Source organism: Phalacrocorax aristotelis, chromosome 5, assembly GCF_949628215.1.
Source record: "Phalacrocorax aristotelis chromosome 5, bGulAri2.1, whole genome shotgun sequence".
NCBI lineage: Eukaryota > Metazoa > Chordata > Aves > Suliformes > Phalacrocoracidae > Phalacrocorax > Phalacrocorax aristotelis.
The window spans coordinates 71,121,532-71,142,940 of record NC_134280.1 but is presented as its reverse complement, the minus strand read 5'-3'; the positions used below and the strand labels follow the sequence as shown (position 1 = coordinate 71,142,940).

At 59.6% G+C, this 21,409-nt stretch overlaps 1 protein-coding gene across 1 annotated transcript in view; it reads left to right on the top strand.

Moving 5' to 3' along the window:
* B4GALNT4 (beta-1,4-N-acetyl-galactosaminyltransferase 4) overlaps positions 1 to 21,409 on the top strand; it is a 30,686-nt gene that overhangs the window by 6,809 nt on the left and 2,468 nt on the right. Inside the window, exons 2-15 of the mRNA XM_075095317.1 lie at positions 8,042 to 8,157; positions 10,796 to 10,906; positions 11,607 to 11,702; positions 12,024 to 12,114; positions 12,458 to 12,558; positions 13,289 to 13,356; positions 13,805 to 13,883; positions 15,683 to 15,749; positions 17,288 to 17,431; positions 17,681 to 17,790; positions 18,128 to 18,228; positions 18,617 to 18,699; positions 19,431 to 20,697; positions 20,874 to 21,181. Of these exons, the coding sequence (XP_074951418.1) occupies positions 8,042 to 8,157; positions 10,796 to 10,906; positions 11,607 to 11,702; positions 12,024 to 12,114; positions 12,458 to 12,558; positions 13,289 to 13,356; positions 13,805 to 13,883; positions 15,683 to 15,749; positions 17,288 to 17,431; positions 17,681 to 17,790; positions 18,128 to 18,228; positions 18,617 to 18,699; positions 19,431 to 20,697; positions 20,874 to 21,181 (2,742 nt within the window). The remainder of the gene's footprint in view (positions 1 to 8,041; positions 8,158 to 10,795; positions 10,907 to 11,606; positions 11,703 to 12,023; positions 12,115 to 12,457; positions 12,559 to 13,288; positions 13,357 to 13,804; positions 13,884 to 15,682; positions 15,750 to 17,287; positions 17,432 to 17,680; positions 17,791 to 18,127; positions 18,229 to 18,616; positions 18,700 to 19,430; positions 20,698 to 20,873; positions 21,182 to 21,409) is intronic.

Here is a 21,409-nt window from a genome sequence, read left to right as displayed (position 1 = left end):
TAGGCTGAATAAATTCTGCCTGATTCCCAGGACATCATTGGTATGAGTAACCTTCTCCAGAGGCTGCGTCCCGGGAAGTGAAACCTTCATGCCGAGGGCTGTGAGGGCACATTGTCCCTGTCAAAATGTACAGGGGGATGGGTGCGTGGTCTGGCCAGAGCCGCCCCAGCACACTTTGGATCTGGGGCAAAATTAAATGATGCTGGAGGAGATGGGGGGTGGAGGGCAGCGGATGCATGGTGAGGTGTGGGCTGGGGGGAAATGGGGGAGATCTGGGGGCTGTTGATGCACAGGAGGGGTTTGGGATGCTGAGTTGAGCGTGGAAATGTCGGGGCTGCTTCTCCTGGTGGGCGTCTGTCAGCTTGAGAGGTCTCATGGCAGCTCCATCGTCAGCCCTGAGCGATCCGGCATTGATTTCCATTGTGCCGGCTGAGAGGGATGTCACGGAGTGGGTAAACAGCATGAAACAAATTGGTTTGGGGGAGGGAGGAAAAAATCCCCTCGGTCCTCTAGCTCCCTCGGCAAGGTGTCTGTGACTTGAGGTAGTGACCCAGGGGCCTAAAAAACCCCCTTTTCTCAGTCAGCGGCAGGTAAAAGCGGCATCTAAGCAGGCAAGAGTGACCGAAGCAGGTCTGGGGGACCGATCCTGCAGCCCTGCCTGCATCCCAATGATGGTCACAAGCCCCGTTTTCCTTGACCCCATCGATGCCGTCCGCTGTCGCTTGGCTGCCTCCCGGCCCGTGTGAGCACCCATGGCCTGGGTTTCCCACCGGGTGCCCTGGAGCAGGCAGTGCTGCGGGCACCGTGGTGGTGTTTTCCCGGCGGGCAGCACTGCATTTTTGCGGCATTGGAAGGGGGTTTGCAATATTGAGTCCTTGCTGGCTAATTATAATTGCTTAACAGCTCATTAGGAGGATTGGTGGAGGGATGCTCGCGCTTCTCTGGTGGCTGACTCGGAGGCTGTGTCTGCACTGGAGAGCACAGGGCTGTTGGTAATTAAACCAGTGGGTTTCATAAAAATGCCGACACCGCCGCCTCTGCTGCAGCTGTGTCTGGGTTTAAACGTCACCATGCTTTGTGTCACTGCTCCTTCTGCTCCCCCCTGAGCCCCATCACAGCAGGGTGCCCCCATTCAGCCCTTGAGGGTTGAGCCCCGATGGATGGGCTTGGTTTTGTGCCCTGCAGCAGCATCCTGGGAGGATGTGCCGGGGTGTGGAGCGGTCCTGCATGGCCAGAGGGATGCCACGCTTCACGTTGCAGGGGAAAATGGGAGCGTTAGCAGCTCTCCGGTGCCCGAGGATGGGCACCAGGGCCTTGGGGAGGGCATTTCTCCTTCCTGCTGACTCCTGCGGAGGTGGGCACCCCCCAGGCATCGCTCTGCAGCTAGTCCTGATCTGGTTTGGGACTAATTTGTTGCGGGCTGCCAGGCTCGTCTGCCTGCATGAAAGCGGGGAGAGATCAGCCTGAATTCCCATGGGGTGTAAACTCAGTTTAACACTGTTGCTTTTGCAGCTGCAGATCTGGTGTCTCTTCTCAGCAGCAAGGACTTGTTGGGCAGAGCCCCGCTCCCCTGAGCTGCCCTGTTCGTCGCCCTGGGAAGGCGTCGGAGTTGGGCTGCCCTCCTTTTCTATGCCCTGAACCCACGGCAGATGCTTGGGACAGCCCTCCCTGAGCTGCTCACCCACTTGCTGCATCCCTGGTGCATCTTATGGTTCGAGTTACCGTCTTCATCCCTCTTTCGCTGGCATCTTCCCAACACGGGTACCACATCTCGCTGGGGGCTTGGCGTTCCCCTTCGGCACGGTTATAGCTTCACGCGCCACCACAGGAGAGGTCCTGTCCCCTCTCTTTCCACCGCCACATTTTTCCCAAGAGCAGGGCTGGCTTCCCCCCTCGCCCCACTTTCTTTGCAGACTCATCAGTTTGGTAGGGTTTGAGTTGTTTTTCCATGGGGAGAGAGGGGACGGATGCGATGGTCTGGATGGGCAAGGGTTTCTTTTTGGAAGCCTTGCAGTGCTTCCCAGCCATGCAGGCAGTCTGAGTAGCCAGACTGGATGCTGGAGAAGCTTTGTCCCTCTCCCATCCCTCTGGATTTGGAGAGCTCAGAAGCATCCCACAGAAATTCAGAGATCAGAAGCAGCCAGGACATATGCAGACCTCGCTTGGGTGGTGGTCCTCAGAAGATGTCAGCTCACACTTGGGTACTCAGCATGCCTGAAACCTGGCCCTCAGCATCCTGCCCTTCACAATGTTGTCCCCGTGTTTCCAGCGCATTCCCGAGAAGCACTTCCTTGTGGCACGGAGATGCAGCGCATCCATCCCATCCCAGCGCCTCCCTGGCCTTTCCTCTCCTACTTGTATCCTCTGAGGAAGCGGCACGTGCCCGTGGAGGTCCCTTGGCAATCTCTTGTGCTGCTCCCAAGGTCTCCTGCAGCAGCTGGCAGTGTGAATTAAGGGAATTAACCCAGGCCCTTGTGTTTTCCAGCCTCCAAAGACTTTGCCTGATTTTTGGGTGTCGGAGCTGGCGGCTCTGGCAGGCTCCTTCCCCACGCCACAAAGCGGGAGCAGCCCTGCGTCCCTGGGAAGTGCAGCACGGGATGACGTTATCCATCGGGGTGGGCAGCCTGGGACTGGCTCCCATCCTGCATCTCACCCCGTCACCCCTCCCTCGGCTTCGGGATGTGCTGGGGAGCACCCTTGGGATGCTGAGGAGAGCAGCAAATCCCAGGCTCATGTTTTTGTGAGTAGTAAAACCCACCTCCGGCTCTGGTTTAGACCACAGGGCTTGGCGTCAGTGGGGATGCTCTGAGCTCTGGCTCTTGTAGCTTTCTCCTTGCCCTTCCCCATCTCCTGTGCATTGGGGGTGGTGCTGCTTCCCAGCTCATCTTTTTAGAGGGATCTGGGTTAAGATGCAGCTCTGAACATGCCTGGATGGTTTTGGCAACCTGTTGCAGCCTGGTCCACCGGCACGGATGGTGGCAAGGCTGCTCGCACCTGGGCTGGAGGCAGCTCCAGCTTGCTTTGGCATCTCCCATCTGGCTCAGGTTTTGCCGCAGGACTGGGAAGAGAGGAGAGCAGATGGGTACCACCGGCGGGGGATTTCTTGGAGCACCGAGCTAAATCCATCCACCTCTCTTTCCACCGCTCTGGTCACGGTTTGCTCGTCAGGGCAGCTGGTGGGGAACCGTAGGCTCCTGTGTGTTAGCGGTGCTGAGGCTTGTTGCCTCCCGTGGCCGGGCTGCCCTGGCCAGCCGTGTCCCCCGAGGGCCCGGTGCCGTGTCCTGGTGCGGGGGAGGCTGGCCAAGGCGTCAGACCCTCGCGGGCTGCATGGGGCATGGCAAATCAAACTGGCGCTTTTTTTTTGCATGAGATTTTGGGGGTTTGAACTCAGACATGATGTTTTGGTGGAATATCATTTTCCAGTCCCAGCCAGCTCACCTGCATCTTTATCAGGGCTTTGCAGGTGTTGGGGGCTTTGCAGGCAGCCGGGCTTGGATGGGGAGGTGCAGGGCAGGGAGGGGACAGGCACAGGGGTGCAGAAGAGGATGGGGGAGCCCCACAGAGGGCTGTATTACAGCAGGATGTGGCTCCTGGTGGTGGATAAATCGCTCCACACGTCTGCTTTGGAACATTAGCTTGGTGGGAAAGGGGTTGAAATTAATCCAGGCACCATGCCCTGAATCCCACCCAGCCGACGTGCTTGGAGCTCAGGCTGGGGTGCATCGCTGCTCTCACTGGCTGCACCCGGGCGCTTGGTGCCCTTCAGGGTCTCTTTTGGGGGGAAAAGAGAAGAAAGGTCTCCAGGGTCCTCAGCTGCTGCCAGTGCTACTGGCGCAGGCTTGTCCTGAGGGAAGGAGTCTGACCTCTGAAGCCCCAAGGCATCGTTCACCCAGACACGCAGCCTGGAGCAAAGCAGGGCCGGACCCTGACCGCGCGCCCGTGTCGGATGGGAGGATGCCGTGAGGTGCTGGGCAGCGCTGCCGCCTCCTCCGGCGCCGTACTGCTGCCGAGCCAATGTTCTTCGTCCCCAAAGAGTCCTCGTCTGCCGCTCAGGGGTTTTCATCCCCGCGTGGGCACCTTTGGGACAGGAAGCAGAGCCGCAGCTGGAGCCGGGCAGAGCGTGCCAAGGCGTTCCCTGAACGCTGTCCCACTCCAGCAGTCCCTCTCCAGCGGCTCCATCCATTCTATACGCGGCTGCCTGATGGCCAGGACCAGCACCCCACCCGATGTCTCCCCATGGGACTCTTCCTGTGGGGCAGCTGGAGCTTGTTGGGGCCGAGCATCCAGCTGGAGGGCAGGAGCCAGGGATTTTGGGAATCCGGGCCCTGATCCTTTTGCAGATGCTCCTGTGAGCTTCCCCGTACGCGTGCTGAGGGAGCTTGGCTTGCTGGGGTGTGTCTGGGTTTGTCCCTGGGTGATGGGTCTGGGAACGGGGTAGGTAAGAATGGAGCAAGCTCGCAGCAAGCAACCACGGAAGGGATGCTCATTAGAAGCAATTAGGAGATGCGGGAGGAAGCATAAGCGAGGGGCATCTCTAACCACGTTGGAGGGTTTGGAAAAGGTCCAGAAAGCTGCAGGAGAAATCCCAGCTCCAAAACCTAACCGAAGAAAGGGGCTGTGTTCGGGGCGAGTGAGCTGCGTGCTGTCAGCCCAGCAGGAGGGGGAGAGGAGGGAGGCGGGGAGGCAGCGGTTTGCTGCGTGAAAGGCCCTCTGTGCTCCCGGGTGGAGGGGGGAGGCAGCACGGAGGAGGTTTATACGACCGTGATAACAGCGAAACTCATCTCCCCCGGGGAGGCATTGCCCTGGTCTCTGTGCTGTGCGGTGGGGTTGGTGCTCGGTCCCTTGCACTCACGGCCTCATCCTGAGGACTGCTCCTGGCCCTGGCTCCTTGTCTGGAGGCTGCTGTGACTCAGAGCTGGTTCGTGCAATGGCGTGTGCATCTCCTGCCCCCTCCCTGCGCTGCTCTGAGAGCTTTAGCGTCGCTCCCGCGCTCGCTGGGGGAAGAGCTCTTAATGCATTCCTGCCGAGCATCCCCTGGGTAATGCCGTCCCCGGAGCAAGCAGGTCCCTTGCTCGTCCTCCGGAGCTTCCCCATCCTCTCGCCGCCTGCTACCTGCATTTACGTGGCTCTTTCTGGTCCTTGAAAAAGAGAGAGAGGCAGGTTAGCAGAATTAATCTGCACGGTGGTGCTGGCCGTGCATCCCGGGGGGACGCTGGGGCAGCAGCAGGGCTGGGCACGGCTGGCGGGTGGTCCCAGAGGGTGCTGGGAGGATGCATAGGAGGAAACCAAGCCAGGGTGAAACTGATGCCCCCCTTCCTCCCAGTGCTGCTTTCTCCCTCCTCTTGTGCCCCCTGAGCCGCTCCTCTCTCGCAGGGGTGAGGTTCAGACCAAAGGAGCTTGATTTTTTGAGGGGAGCAAAGTGATGCTCATTGGTACAAGGTGCTGGCCTTTCCATCGCCTTATCAAGGGGACATTTATTTCCAGTTCCTACACAGGCTGATTAGCATTTGGGTGTTTGGCAAAGTCTGCTCTTGACTTTCCTATCCAGTATTTGAATTGCAGAGGAATAAACATCGGCACAGAAGCTTGGAAGCCTTTTTCCAGGGCTCTGCTGGTGCCTTTGCTCCTGCCGAGGTGTGGGCACCTCTCGGAGTGAGCACTTGCCTCCCTGCTGAGAATAGAGAGGGTTTAGGGGGAGGCACGCAGGTTTTGAGCCTCAGCATTACTTGAACCCTGTCAGAGCAGTGGTGGTTTTAATTTAGTTGCAAACCAAAGTAGGGAGCACAAGCCCTGTCCTGCTCCTTTGTGGTGCCTGAGAAGAGTTGCTTGAGAGTGAGAGGGTCCCTGATGAGGATGGAGCTGGGTGATGGGTTTGGGGAGTGAGTGGGGGGCTCATGCCTTCAGGTCCTGAGAGCCTCCGAGGCCAGAGCCTGCACAGCCTCGCTGAGAGGAACGCATAGGGGTTTTTCCTCCACTTTGCTCCAGTTTATATGAAATAATTTCTCTTCAGATTACCCTATGCCTTGTAGCAGAGGCCCAAATCTGGGTGTGGTACCCAGAGGTGAGCGAAAGGGCTGAGCGAAGGGGGGTGACCACATCCAGCCATCCCCTGTGGATGCAGCCTGGGATGCTGCTGCCTCAGGTTTGCTCGCCAGGACCCCGGGGTCCTTGGCACCAGGGTCTGGCTTGGCACCAGAGGCCCGTGTGGGGATTTAGTCTGTCCTGGGGGCCAGGCTTAGAGTGGCACCCCCAGCCTGCATCGCGCCAGGAGAGATTCCCTGCGTGGGTACCGCAGAACCGGCCGCTGCCTCCCATCCATCCCTTGGCAGGTCCCTTGGGAGCACTGGACTCCTACTTGTGACTGTGATTAATCCACAGGTCAGCATGGTGAGGGAACAACGCTGTCCCCAGTGCTCTGTGTCAGAGCAGCAGCATCTGCGGCCTTGGCATAGCGAGGATCGGCTTTATTTCCGCTGCCTGTGGTGGCAGGAGCCTCCCTAGGACTGATGGGGGGGGTCTCGAGAGCGGAGGAGATGAGAGTGCTGGATCCTGTCCCACTCCTCCCTGTGATGCTCCCCATCACCCTCCGTGGGGCCATGGGAGGAACGAGGCAGGGATGAAGATGGGCGAGGGGAGGAGGGCAACTGGGGGGAGGCAGGGAGCTGCCAGGAGAGAGCCAGGGCTGCCAGGGACTGAAGAATGGCTGAGAGCAGAAGAAGGGGCTTTAGAGCTTAATTTCCTGTCCCTGCGGTGGGGATGGGATTTGTGCTGCCATCTCCAAGGAGACGCTGGCTGCGTGGCCGCTGGAATACTAATGGCATGGGAGGCGTGTGGCGGGGGGCTCCAGGGGCACCCCAAGCCCCTCCTCAGCCAGGCTGTGGGGTCTGAAGCCACCCCGGCAGCTCCCACTGCAGCAGCCACCGAGGCTGTTTTGCTTTGTGGGGGGAAGGAGCTCCCCAGGACTTGCTGTTGGGGGCAAAGAGGGTGTGGAGGGATGGGGGGAGCATCTTGCCGTACCGTTGGAAGGGTGTTGGTGACCCCCTCGCTGCAATATCCGTGGCTGGGGACAGGGCTGCACTGCTGCTCGTGACATCTGGGGCTCCCCCATATCTAGAAATGGGGATGGCTGGTTTTTGGGGGGACCCATGGGTGTTCACAGCAGTGCTTTTTAGACACCCGCCTCTCCAAGCATCGCATTGAGCTTCCCTTGATGCTGGTTTGAAACGCGGATGCCAGGAGCGAAGGTTGAGCTGCGGCAGTGGAGGAGCCGCCGTGCCCCCTCCCTCCCTCCCACCCTGGTTGTGGGGTGCCCGTCCAAAAAATGCAGAGGCACCCATGTGCTGTGGCAGAGAAAGGGGAAATGCCCCCCCACCCCCAGTAACTAATACAATTTCTAAGTCTGCGCCGTTATTTTGGGGGAAGTTGGTTATTTTAATGCTGGGAAGCAAGGGCTCCCTTCTCAGCCCGAGGAAGATGGGTGTGAGCTGCAGAGGGGAGCCCGTTGGCTGGGAATAATTAATGCAGCACACGGTAATTAAGTCATCTGCGATAGGGCTGTTAGCAAAGGTCTTTGCGATGGTGCCTTTAGCATGGTGGGAAGATGGGTTTGGGGACAGTATACTGGGGGGCTTGGAGCCAGTGTGCTCCGGGCAGGGCCATGGGATGCTGCGGGAGAGCTGGGGACTGGAGGGGCAGGGGAGCAGGGATGCGTCCGCAGGGATGGATGTGGAGCGGGATCCCACAGGAGCTTATCCCGGCTGTCTCTTACATAAAGGGCTGCGAGCTGGGCCACGGGGGGTGTAATTAAACCTGATGCTGACGAGCTGCTGCAAGCTGCTTAGTACAAATGTGATGAGGGGAATTGCAGCCAGAGCCCCGCGCTGTCGGCCCCCGTGTCCCTCCCCTGGGAGCAGCGGCGGTGGCAGCGCCTGCCCTTCCCCGTGCCAGGGCAAGGGGGTGTCCCCAAAAAAGGAGCGTTGTTGGGACGGGGAGGACGTGGGAGGTGGCTGCGGTCTCACTCCTCCTTCTGCTCCCCTTTTAGATGGTGAGAGGCTGGGGGAGGTGACTGATCCCGGCAGGCGGCCAGTGGCAGCCCAGGCATCGGCACGGCAGAGGAAAGCTGAGGACTCCAGCGAGAGCCACGAGGAGGAGCTGATGGTAATCGGAGAGCCGGAGTGCGGCCGGGTGGGAACGGACCTATGGAGGTGGCTGGTTCAAGTCCCCTACCCAACACATGGCCAACTAGAGCAGGGTGCTCCAAGCCTTGTCCAGCCGAGTGGATCCAAGGATGGGGAGGGCACAACCTCTCTGGTTCTGCTCAGCAAACCTCATGGTGGATTAAAAAAAAAAATCCCTAATATCCCATTGAAACTTCTAGTGTTGATCCTTGTGCCTCTTGCCTCATCGCTGTGCTCCTCTGAGAAAAGTCTGGCATTATCTCTGCACCCCTTCTTGCTCAGCTGTCAATGGCAATAAGGTCCTGCTTTGCTGGGCAAAGCCACCTTCTCCTGTGTCCTCTGCTCCATCTTGCTAACCTCCACTTGTCTGTCCTGGACCGGAGCGCCCCAAACTGGACCCAGCTGGAGACCCCGGGTGGGGTCTCCAAGCAGAAGCTGGAGAGAGGATCTCTCCTTGCTAACAGCCCAGGAAGACATCGCAGCCATGAGGACAGCCTGCTGTCACCAAGGGGCTTCGGAGCAGAGCAGGCAGGTGGGGTGGGGGGAGAGGGATGCCACATGGTGTCCCCTGCCCCATCCCAACAGCAGGTCACTGCCAAACTGCTGCAAGTCCCCGTGACAGCGAGTTGCCATCAGGGTGGGCATTGCTTGGGCTGTTCCCAAGCCACGGTGCTTTGAGCATGGGTGAGGCGAGTGTTTTGTGCTGGAGGGAGGGGAATGCATTGAGCCCCTGTGCCCAGGGCCCTCCTGGTGCCCATCTCTTTATGCCTAGCCCTGCTTGGTGTCTTTTGCAGCTGCTGGACATCTACAGTATCACTGGCTCTGCAATTAAAAGCCCAACCCACCTTCAGCAAATAACCTACCCCCCTGTTTCCAGGGGTGGGGAGCTGGGCTGTGAATAGTCCCCTCTGTTGGGGCAGGCAGGGGAAAAGTTCACTCCAGTTTGAAAGCAAACAGCCTGGCTCGAAAGGACTCCACAAACTGGAGCAAAGAAATGCTGCTTCAAAAAAGGAGATGGAAAACTTTCCTCCGGGTCTTGCTGTCGGCACAGCCAGTCCTTTATCTTTGGGGCAGGGCAGGGATGCCAGTGGCGTGTCCTCTCCACCCGTCTCACCCAAGGGATGGAACCCCGTCCCAGTCCCTCTCCATAGAGGGACAGAGAGGTTTTTCCAGGTGCTGGGAGTGGAGAGCCACGTGCTGGTTAGGAGAGCCGGCTTCAGGCTAGGCAGAAATTAAGTGGTGAGAAACATAGATGGGGAAGAGGCTGATTGTGCCTGGCTGGCTGGTTGGGGATGGGTGAGAAAGGGCGACCCCTGCTCTGATCTCTCCCAGCTCCTCATAAATAAGGGACAGATGGACAAAGGAGGAAAACGAGGTGCCCGGAGAAAAGATGGGCTGGTGCTGGGTGAGGACAGAGGGGGACGGCAGGAATTGCATCTCGGCTTTCCCCGGGAGGAGGGTGAATCCTTCCAACAAGCGCAGCACAATTATGCCACCTCCCTGATAATGTCTTCCGAGGGCACCGCTCCCCTCCGCCAGGATGCTAATGTGTTCATTTAGGCAAAGTTTGCTAATTATTTCTTTGGCACTCCACATCCTAATGGGCTGCGCTTTGCTGATGCTGTGGTTCCTCTTGCCTGGGCTTGGAGCCAGGCTCCGCTTTCGGAGAGGGTTGGCTCTGCTTTTTGGGGGGTGGCACGGTCCCTCATTGCCCGGCTGAGGCCATGGGGGATGATGACTGTGAATCCTCCTGGGAGAGGTGGCAGGGACGTCCGTGCCCCTGGTCCCATCCCCGGAGGGGGCTGATGCTGAGCGCGGGCGTCACCAGTGTGATGACGGGCTGTGACACCAGCCAGGTCCCTGTGTGACAGGTGCCAGTGGTCCCTTGGGAGAGGGTTGGTGGCTCTTCCCTCCTCGCGTGCTGGCTGGTCCCTCACTCCTCCTCCGCCTGCGCTCCCTGGGATGTGACGGCAGAGAGCCGGGCAATGCCTGCGGGGATGGCACAGGCTCACTCCAGCTCTGCTTGCGGCTGCCGGCTTGGTGGGAGAGGAGGATGCTCTGGGTGGGCTCCAGAAGAGCCCGGCTCTTCCTTGCCACCCGTCACCTCTTTGGCAAGCCGGGGCCAGGTGAATGCTCACCTAATCCCTCTAAATTACGAGACACAAGTGATCAGATTAAGCTAATCCCCTTTTAAGGAAGAGGGGGAGTGGAGAAGCATCCCGCTTCCTCTGCCTGTGAATGGACGTAGAGATTGCTTCTGCTCTTTTGGAGGTGGAGCCCAAAATACTCCGTTTCCAGTAGCCCATCAGACCAAGCAAATATTTTGGATGAACAGAAAACTCACTGTTTGGGCGAAGTTTCTCTCCTTGGCAAAGGAAGGGAAACGAGGTTAGCTGGAACACTTTGAAACTCTGCTCCCCAGGACGCCTTGCCAATATTTTTCTGCCACCTCCTGCCCCTGCTTTCCTTTGTCGTTAGCCTTGAAAGCTTTTGCCTTGGTTTGGCAATGCTTGATGTCCAAAATGAGATGTTTAGATCTAGGGAGACCTCCTGCAAGCATGGCTGGGCTGGCCCCGATCCCCCCAGTCTCTCACCTCTTCCTCCTCCTTCCTTGGCAGAATGACGGGCAGGACTTGGACGGCTGGTTTTCCAGAGGCCAATGGTCTGACCGAGCCACGCCGCGCTCCAGACTCAACCTGACCAAGCAGGCTTTGCCCTGGAACGAGCAGGTGAGCGGGTAGGGAGCAGCAAAGGGGCTGGTGGCGGCGGAGGAGGAGGTCCCAGGAAGGGGGTCCACCCAGCCCCTCACTGGGGAGCCCGCAGCCCACGTCTCCCCAGCACGCCAGGCTCCGAGGCCATCTCCAGCCACCCTCCTCCCTGCTCTCCGTCACCCACCCGGGCCCGGGGGCTCTGCCCGGTCCCGCAGTCAACGTGGCATCCGTGAGGATGAGCTCCTTGCCTGCGTGCGAGGAGCCGGCGGGCGCGTGCCGTGGGTGTGCGACGGCTCTCTTGCCAGGCTGAGCCCCCATGTGTGGGTGTGCGAGGGGACATCTTGCTGCGTGTCTTCTCCAGACGGGTCCACGCTGTGCCCGTCTCTTTGTGCTGGCTGTGCGCTGGTGGGAGGGATGCTGGGGGTGGGTGAAGGGTGGGGTCGGGCCTTTGGTGCCGTATCCAGACAACGTCCCTTGTCCGGGTGTGCTCGGGAGCCAAAGGAGCAGGAGCAGGGTTATCTCCTGGGGGTTGGTGTCGTGACCCTGGGGCTGGCACGGGGACGGGAGCTCAGCCCTTGGTGTCACCGCCGAAGGGCTGAGGCTGGGCGAGTGACGTCCCTAGGGCTTGACGGCCACATCTCAGCCTGCCCTACCGCTGTCCTTGGGAGGCGAGGGGGATGTGAGGACACCCTGCTCACCTCCCTCTCTCATCCCCCAGTACAAAGGGAAGGCAAACTTGCACGTCTTCGAGGACTGGTGTGGCGGGGCCGTGAGGCACCTGAGGAAGAACCTCCACTTTCCGCTCTTTCCTCACGTGAGTCCCAGGCCCGATGGCTGTGGGTCGGAGGGAGGGTCCACTTGTCCCTCTCTGGGTGCTGCTGGATCTCCACCAGCTGTGGGCTTGGTCCTCAAGACCTTTGCTTGCAGGCGTTCAGCTTTGGTTTGGGGCAGGAAATTCCCAGCAGAGCAGGGATGGAGGGAGAGGTGGGTGTTGATGGGACCTCCGCATCCCCTCTGGTGCCAGGGGCATGAGACCCCAGGATAACAAGGAGGGGGTGGGCAGGTGACGCTGGTGCAGGGCACGAGCCTGGGCACAAGCTGTTCATGCTTTCATGTCCCTGTCTCTCCTCCGCAGACCCGCACCACCGTGAAGAAGCTGGCTGTGTCGCCCAAGTGGAAGAACTACGGGCTGAGGATTTTTGGCTACATCCACCCCTTCAAGGATGGTGAGTGATGGAGCTTGGCCTCTTCTTCCCCTGCAGTTGCAGAAGCTGCCTCGTCCCCACTTCCTGGGCCACGTGAGGACAGAAAGGCTCTTGGAGACAGTCCCCAGTCCCCTGGCTCCCAGGCAGGAAGGTTTTTCTGGAGCAAAGACCCTCTTCCCTGGTTGTTTTGAAGGCAGGCGAACCCCCAGTCCCATCCAGGACAGAGCCACGATGTGGGGTCCAGGGTGGCCCCGTCACCTCTGTCCGTCCATCCCTGTTCCCCCATCTCACAGCGACATACTGGGGCTGAGCCCATGCCACCAGGGCTGCTGTATCCCTCTGTGGTGACCTTTGCTCTCTGCAGGGGATTTCCAGTTCTCTGTGGCATCGGATGACAATTCGGAGTTCTGGCTCAGCTCTGATGAGAGTCCGTCCAACTCCCGGCTGGCTGCGTTCGTGGGCAAGGTATGTGCTGTCATTCCCTTCCCTGAGCCAGGGATGCTTGAGCTCCCTTCGAGAGCATCTCCACCCTCGGGATGCCTCGCTCCTTGCTCCCAGCAGGCTAATAACCGTCCTGAGTGCCTTTTGGGGATGCCTAGCGCTCAGTTAATGATGTTTCAAACCCATGGGCACTCTTTAGCCACCACAGATTCTCCCTTCTACAAGTCCCTCTGGTGCAGCAGCTCTTAAAGGGAGCGTGCAGGGTCCCTGCGTCTTTGCCACAGGCAGCTCTCCTGCTTCTTTGCCCCCTTGGGAAATGCTGGGTTATTTCAGCCTGGTCCCATCTCTGCCCCTGGACAGGCCTGGTTTGGCTTCTGAAGGACCCATGGTCTCATCCTAACTGTAGCTACCAAAGAGCAGCTTATGTCCCAGAATAGGAGATTTAATATTTGCTCCTGGATTTTCTTGGTGTCAGCTCTGGGAATCGCATGGTCCGTCATTTCACCCATGCCCTTTTGGGATCTTGATGTAGCTGGCTGGTGACATGTTCCTGCGGCAGGAGTGCCACCAGCTGGGGACAAGCAGGCCCTGGGGTGGAGCTCCCGGGATATCATCCTGCCCAAAAAGCCTTTCTCTGCAGCATCCATAGTGCCCGATGGAGGGGAAGGAGAGGTTCTTGCTGCCTGGTGGGGTCTGGGCCTCGTGCCTGCTTGGCCCGTGGTGGCTCTCACATGCTCCTTCTTCCTTCCCCCAGCTGGGCACCGAGTGGACGGCGCCGGGAGAGTTCACCAAATTCAGCTCACAAGTCTCCAAGCCTCTACGGTAAGTTTGTCCTTGCTCCCACCGTCCACCCCTGGTGCACGGAGCTGCTGGCTCCACGCTGACTCTGACCAGCTCCTCCCCAGGAGGAGACCCCGGCCGTGGTCTCTTCCCAAAAGGCACGTGGGGCCTGGGCTGGACAGGAGCTCAACCAACCATGCCCCCAGGCCCACGGCTTGAAGGTGCTGGGGGCTGCAGCCACCTCTGCAGATGATGAGGTGGGGTTTGGGGGGTCGCCCCGATCTCGTGGAGCTTCTCAGCAGTGGGATGGGGGAGCAGATACCCACATCACGCTGCCTCTTTCCTTGCCCCAGGAAGGTTTAGCCACATGTGAGCAAGACTGGGAGCTTTCCTGAGATGGTCTCTCTAGCAGGGGAGCTCCCATTGCCCTGGCAGTGGTAGCAGTCAGCTCAGCAACGATTCCTAACTGGCTTCTTCCCCACTTGCGCAGCCTCATGTCCTCCAGACGCTACTACTTCGAGCTGCTCCACAAACAAGATGACCGAGGCTCAGACCACGTGGAAGTTGGCGTGAGTAAATGCCCCCACCCTGTGCTCCTTTCAAGGCTTGTCCTGTCAAGAGCTGGCACCAGGGCTTTTCCCAATGTCCCTTAAAAGACTTCATCCTGGAGCAAACCCATGATTTTCCCCCTCCCATGGCCGCCAGCAGCTCAGTCTGCAGAGGGGACGAGTCAGCGTCGCTCCGACGGGGCTGGGGCTCACCTCCCCATCTCCCTGGGCTGCTCCTGTGCACGACACCTGGCACGGGCTGCTTTTCTCTGTGCTCATCCGATCCTTTCGTGCTGCTGGCCTTTTGGGAGCTAAAGACCCTGAGATGACCCTAAAGACCCTCACCTGTGCTCCTGCCTGGCCGATGTGCTCCCGTAATGGATGCTAATGGAGCAGCCCCTCTGCTCCGGACGCCTGTGGCGCTGGGATGCCGGGTTCCCTGTGGCCAGTCCCATCCCTTCCCCTTTCTCCTTGGCCTTCTGCAGACGGGCTGGCAGGGGGAGAAAGGTCCCTCGTGGGCTGCTTCTCTGAGGATCCTGCTGCCATGGGCAAGCAGAGCCCAGGCTGTGTAAGGTCAGAGCAGGCAGGTCGCAGGACACCCCCTGCGAGTGGCAGCCCACCCTGCTGGCTTGCAGTACCAGGGTCGGTGGTGGGAGAGACGGCCGAGGTGGTGGCGTGGGTCCCTTTTTTCTTTTCCCCCTTAGAGATATAATGAGTTTCAAATCTGAACTTGTCTGCCTTGGCTGAACAACGCTGGCAAAGCCTGGAGCGTGTGTCGGGAGCTCAGGCTCTTTGGGAGGGGAAGATGTTGGCTCGTTAGCAAAGGCTTCCTTTCTCCCAAGCAGTCATTAATCACTGGAGTCAAACTTGTGCCAGCAAAGCATCTGAGAGGCTGACAACACCCCTTCCTTGCTGCCTCTCTCCTCCCCACCGTTCAACCTCGCCCTCCCAGGCCATCTTGGCCCATCCTGATAAGATCTGCATTTCTGTTGTGAAAAACAAATAGATGGGGAGACATTTTTTTTTGGAGGGAGGGAGGGAAGCCTTTCAGATGTTCAGAAAGAAACAACAACAGCAACAACAAAAAAGCGGGACCCTAATGCATCTCTCCCTCGGGGTATTTAAGGGCTTGCCCGGACAAAGGCTCCAGACATGCTTTTAAAATGCACGTAGTTAAATCAGAGCAGGCAGCTATGAAGACCCTCTTAAGTCAACGAGAACTCGTCTGCTGTCAATGTGTGTTCATGCAGCACTGGAGCAAGGCGTGGGAAGGAGAGGAGGTGTTGTACGTGTTGGCTTTGGCTTAGATCCTTGATGGGTGCCGTGGCCTCCCTGCTCCATTCTCCGAGGTTGAAGGGGGTGTGCAGAGAAGCTGCCCCATGCGCCGGCACCGTCCCTCCCCTGTGAGGCAGGACGCGTGGCTGAGTTGTGTCCCATGATCTTACTGATGCTGCTGTGGGGCTGGACCTGGCCTGCCTGGCCCAGAGGGGCACGCGTGGCCATCCTGAGAGGGAAGCAGCATGAGCCTGTGTTCCACCTCCGGGCCCCTTCCCCTCTCTGACCATGCAGGGGATGCCTGCTAGTCCCAAATCACCGGGGGAAAGGCAGGAGATGGGGCTGGGTCTGTGCTGGGGCAGGATCAGTCCCCTGCTGCCTTCCTCTCCTGCAGGGTCAGGGCTGGGATCGGCACAGGCAAGTTTCAGGGAGCTGAGGACTGGGGGAAGACCCATCGTAGGGTGCCTGGGGTTGGGCAGCTGCATCCTCAACCCCTGCCACCTCCCACTCATTCTCCACCTCCTTTGATTTTTATTTTTTCCTAGTGGCGAGTTTTCCTCCCCAGCTTGAAGTTCGAAGTGATCGACTCCTCCTACATCTCTCTGTACACAGGTAAGGGCCACGCGTGTCTGCCTGCAGCCACAGCAAGAAGGTCTCGAGGGGGCTGTACGTGCTGGTGCACCTGGGGAGAGCCAGCTCCAGAGCCTGGGAAGGAAACCAGATCCTGGGAAGTCAGATCCTGGGGATAGATCTCAGCCTCTCAACCCTCCCAGAGCTATTCCTGGGTGTAAGGAAAGCGGCGGGGGGCTGCGATGGGTAGGGGTGATGCTGGGAGTGTGCTGTGACACCCCCAGCCCCCCAAAAAAAATGGGATGAGGAGGTGACATGCCACGGAAACACAGCTCTCCTGGTGCTGCAGCCTTGCTTCTGCTAATGAGACCATGGAGGGCTGGCTCCTTGGCCTGGCCGTGAGTTATGAGGAGCTGTCGTGTAAGCAGGGATGGATGGCGCAAGGTTTAATTAAATCTATAGATCTTCTGCTTCCTGCCCCTTCCCTGGCAGCAAGAAAGGACTTGATAGATAGGCCCTGCCCCAGTGCTCAATACGCTGGAGGACTGGTCATGAAACATGCGCTGGAAGGTGTCAATAAGGCAGGAGGGGACAGGCAACAGGCGGGGATCAATGGGGAGAAGAGGGATGGAGGGGTATTGCTGGTATTGATGCAGGTGCCCATGAGATGGATAAAGCGCACATAAATTCCCCTCTCCCCAAGCGCTATCCGTCAGTGCCAGCTCTTTCTGCTTCCCGGCTCCCTCAGACCCCAGCAGCATCCCAGGGCGAAGCCACATCACCCATGGGGGCCACATCCCCGTGGCATGGGGGATGCCAGCAGCATGCAGAGCATCCTCCTTCCTTCCCTTTCTCCAGGCTTTTCCAGGGGTTGCAGCCCAGCCTCAGCCAGCTGCATGGAAGCGTTTGGGGCTTGGAAAAAAGGGGTCCTGTTTGCTTCAGGACCTGCCTGCCTCCCCGCAGCTCTGCAGCAGGCAGGGCTGCCTGGAAAAGGGAGCATCCTTGGGTGCTCGGGGCAGGCAGCTCTGAGCATGGCCAAGGTGACCGGAGCAAGGTGACCCCCCGTGGGGAGGTCTGGGGGCTGGTTGATAGCCAAGGACAACATGCCACCCTCATCCCTGAATAGGAGGAAAAACCAGCTCATGTTGCATTTACCTGCACCTGTATGGGGAGGAACAGTCATGGTTTAATCCCTTTGTCCTTGGGAGTTAAAGCCCCGGAGCGTTCCCACCCCTTGTCTTTGAGCGTGGTGAGGTGTGCTGTAACCGGAGCCGGGCTGCCTGGCTGAGATCGCTACGCTTGTCCTCTCGGTGCTCATCAGTTGATGGCAATAATCGTTAGGCTGATTAGTCACAGGGTCTGTGAGTGTGTGAGAGGGCTTGAGGAGCTGGGTTTGCCCTCGTGCAAACACATCGGCTCCCTGTTTTCCCCTTGGGAACAGGTGGAATCCATAATCCTATGAGCCCTCTTGGTGGGAGGGATGGAGAGGTTGGGGAAGTGCCACCTTGGAGGATGCTCCTGGTACAGTGCTCCATGTGCATATGCCCGTGGGGCTCAGCCCCTCTCCTTGCCTTCTTCAGATGAATCGTCCCTGAAGATGAACCACGTGGAGCACATCCCGCAGACCTTGGCCAGCCACAGCGGGAGCTACCTCTGGGAGGCACAGCAAGATGAGCACGGGGCTGACATGCTGAAGTCTGACCCCAGGGACACCTTCTTCCTCAGTAAATAGCTGGGGCCAGAGCGTCACGCATCTCTCTGGGGTTTTGGGGGAGGAAAAAGGCAGGACCTGGCTGCCACAGGCACCCAGAGCACCCCTCCTACCTTCTTCCCATCTCTTGGGTGGAGGGCATCTCTGCTGGGGTCTCCAGGGGGGCAAGCTGGGGTGGCTTGGGCTACAGACTATAAGGTGGGTTGGGCCACGGGGGTGGTAGGGCATGGCTTGGGGCTGAGCCGTGGCTGCTTCTCCTCAGCCCCTGCGATTGAGGCCTCCCGAGTGGAGAACGTGCTGGTGCCCTGTGCCTACAGCCCCACCTACGTGGTAAAGGACTTCCCCATCGCCCGCTACCAGGGCCTGCAATTTGTAAGTGTCTCCCCACGACGGGGATGGGGTCACGCTCCCACGGGAGACGTGGTGAAGCAGAGCACTTTGCCCCCACCCCAGGGCAGGGGTGCTTCCACCTGGTTAAAATCCAGGAGAAAATGTCCCTTGCTGGAGCATCAGGCTGAGCTTCTCCATCTTGACCCAAAAGGGTTTGGGTTAAACACCCTGCGGGGTGTTTGAGATGCTGGGGGTCACCTCACTGTTGAGGGGCTGTGCCGGTGGCCTTGGGCGCAGAGCTCCTGGCCCTGCTGGCCCTCACTTGCTTGGAGCGAGCCCGCTCTGTGCCCGGGTGACGGCGGTGTGGTCACCTCCCCAGGTCTACCTCTCGTTCGTGTACCCCAATGACTTCACGCGCCTCACTCACATGGAGACGGAGAACAAGTGCTTCTACAGGGAGTCCCCCCTCTACCTGGAGAAGTAAGCGTTGGGGGGACGGTATCTGGGGGTCGTACATGGAGGGGGAGGAAGGGGCTGATGTCAACCGAGTGCTCAAAGCGCTGGAGGAATGGCGCTGAGATGAGGCATCCTCAGCTGTGTGTCCCCAAGCTCCCTCCCCTGTGGGAGGGCCACCTCCAGGCTGGCTCTTTTCCCATCTTTCGGGCACGTAGCAGAGTGAGGCCTGGCAGCGCTCCTGGATTTTGGGAATCCCAGCTCCCTTTGGAGCCAGGCTGTGCCCGGTGCCTGCGCTGCAGCTGGGGATGTTGCTCCCCACGGGCACGCGGGCTCGCGTGTGTGCGAGCACGTCCCTACGCGCGGTTGCCCCTCCCTTATCTCCGGGACCTCATCTTTCCTCTCTGTCTCCCAGGTTTGGTTTTTATAAGTACATGAAGATGGATGAAGAGGAGGATGATCCACGCCAGCGAGCATTTCTCTTCCTCAACCCAGACAGTGAGTCACCACTCGCCACTGGCAGCTTTTCAGGCATCTCTCAGCAGCTTGGCATGGGGCTGAGCACCCGGCATACTCGCCCTCCAGCCCATCCGCTTGGAGATGCGGCTCATCGGGATGCCTCCAGTGATACGCTGAGCGCCTCGAGGAGGGCAGTGCTGCATGGAGCAGCTTGGCCTCTGGGCAGCCCTGTGCGCTCCGTGGTCATTCACCCCTCTCGGCTCAGCCACAAAGTGCTGCGGGATACGGGAAGCAGGATGCTGGGGTTGGGATTCACCGTCCCTGCTTCTTGAAGCCGTGTACCCACGTCTCCTGGGTTGGCCTGGTTCGTGGGCAGGATGCAACTGGACCTGGTGTGGAGTCTGGGGATGTCCGTGGGGTCTGGGGATGCTCACAGGGACCCGCGGGAGCCGGGATGTTCAGACCCTGCCTTGCTCTCGGTTTGCAGCCTGGCAAAGCCCTGGCAGGCTAGGTTTACTCCCAGATGAATAAGAGTGGTGCCAAGACATGGCCAAGGTTTGGAGGGGTTAACGGGCAGAGCCTGGAGCTGCCAGCCCTGGTGGGCAGCGGTTAGTGCCTGCAAGCTCTGTCTCCTTTGCCCAGCGGCCATTTGCAGCTCAACCTCTTGCTGGAGACAAGCTGTGCCTCCTTGTCTTGGGCCAGCACGCTGCAGGGGGGTGTGCCGAGGGGCCAGGACCCTTTGGGTATTTACTTCTGCCTTTACTCCCTAGATTTCCTCGAGGAGGAGGAGGAGGAGGAGGAGGGAGTGGACAGCCCTGAGCCCACAGACCCACCCCCTGAAGCCAAGAAGGGCTTTGGGCTGGTACCCAGAGCCAAAGGGAAAGAGACCCCGCCGGTCACCAGGGATTATGGAGACGTCCTGGACTATTACAGCTTTCGCCGCAAGCAGAGTCAGGCCCGGGACGAGGCAAGCACCCTTGGGCAGCCGGGAAGATGGAGCACGTCCCATCAGGCCAGCGCCAGCCCGGCGGCCGTCCCCGAGGACCTCCGTGGTGAGGAGGACGTGGGCCCTGTGCCGGAGAAGGTCCGTGGGCGGATGCTCAGTTGGTTACCCCAGGATCCCAGTGAGGGTGAGGAGGATGAACTGGGGCTGCTGGCGTCTTCGAAGCATGCCAGGGCTCTGAGCCTCCAACCCCACCCCTCTGTTCCCATCTTTGGTGGGAAAGCCAAAACGCCGGGTCCCAGCAAGGCTGCAGCGCCCAGGGAGGACAGAAAGCCCCGGAAAGCCCAGGAGAAGGTCTACGTGACCAGGCTGCAGCCAGGGAAGCGCAAAGCTGCGGCCCAGGAGCCGGTCTTCCCTGGCATGTTCCTTTACCCGAAACCTCTGAAGAAAGTCCATTTTCGCTCCAGGACCCCTCAGAAGCATCCCATCGCCTCCAGCAAGCTCCGTGCTGTTCCTGGCCGCCGGACTTCCTGGCTCCTGAGCAACATCTCCAAGGAGAGGGATGCTGCCAGGCGGAAGAGCGTGCGGGCGGGTAGCAGGAGGTGGGAACGTCCATCCAAGCTGGGGAGCGAGTGGCGGGCGCTGCCCAGCCTCCTAGCCCTGGGAACTGAAGGGCTCTTCAGTAGGGAGACCCATGAGGACACGACCCCCGCCCCGGGCAGGACGGCGGCCACCACGGATTACAACTCCTCCGAGGTGACCCGCTTGGAGGGGACGCGGGTGACATCCTTTCTGAAGATGTCAGAAACCACGGCGTCCCAGCAGGAGGAGGGAAAAGGCCCGGAGGAAGAGGAGGAGGAGGAAGAAGAGGTGTCAGACTACAGCTACGAGGCAGGGGAGCTGCAGCAGAGCTGGCTGGAGGACTCCATCAACTGGCAGAGGACGTTCAGCGTCAGCTCGGTGGACTTCGAGCTCCTGCGCTCCGACTGGAACGACCTGCGCTGCAACGTCTCTGGCAACCTGCAGCTGAGCGAGAGCGAGGTCGTTGACGTGGTAGCGCAGTACATGGAGAAGCTCAATGAGAAGAATGGAGGGTAGGGAGGAAGCGGGGCACGGGCAGGAGGTGGGGGGGGACGTGTCTTCGCCCCGCTTAGCTCCTTGGGGCTGGGTGAGCTGGATGGTGGGGTCAGGCCAATCCCTTGATCAAGGGAGCTGTGGGGAGCAGGGCCCACAGTGATGGTGCTTTCAAAGGCTTCTCCTTTCCCTGTAGCATCTACACCCTCCTGAGAATCGTCAACGTGGAGAAGCGTCGGGACACGGCCCGGGGGAACCGCTACCTGCTGGAGCTGGAGCTGGCGGAGCGGGGCCAGCGGACGGTGCGGCTCTCCGAGTATGTCTACGTCCTCTTGCACCAGGGCAAGCAGGACGACAGCGCTGAGGCCAACCCTGAGGGGCCAGTCCTGGGAGCCACCGAGCCCCAGCCAAGCACCTGGAGTATCCTTTATGGAAGACCCATCCTGTGCCGGCCCCTGCGGCTCAGCTGGAAGCAGGACGTCATGGTGCACTTCGTGGTACCTGGTAGGTGGCAGCAGGATGCATCTCTCCAGGGTCTCTGCTGCTCCCTCTGCCCTCAGCATCCTCTGGTGGGAGGAAGGCAACCCCTTTGCTCCTTGGTTGCATCCTCCAGGCTGGCCCAAGGGGGATGAGGTTGGTTCTTATGATGTTATGGCCTCTCATCAGAAGGGCTGTTGGTTTGTTTGGGGAGGGGGTGCTTTTGGGACCTCCGTGGTGAGCCTGAGGGACATT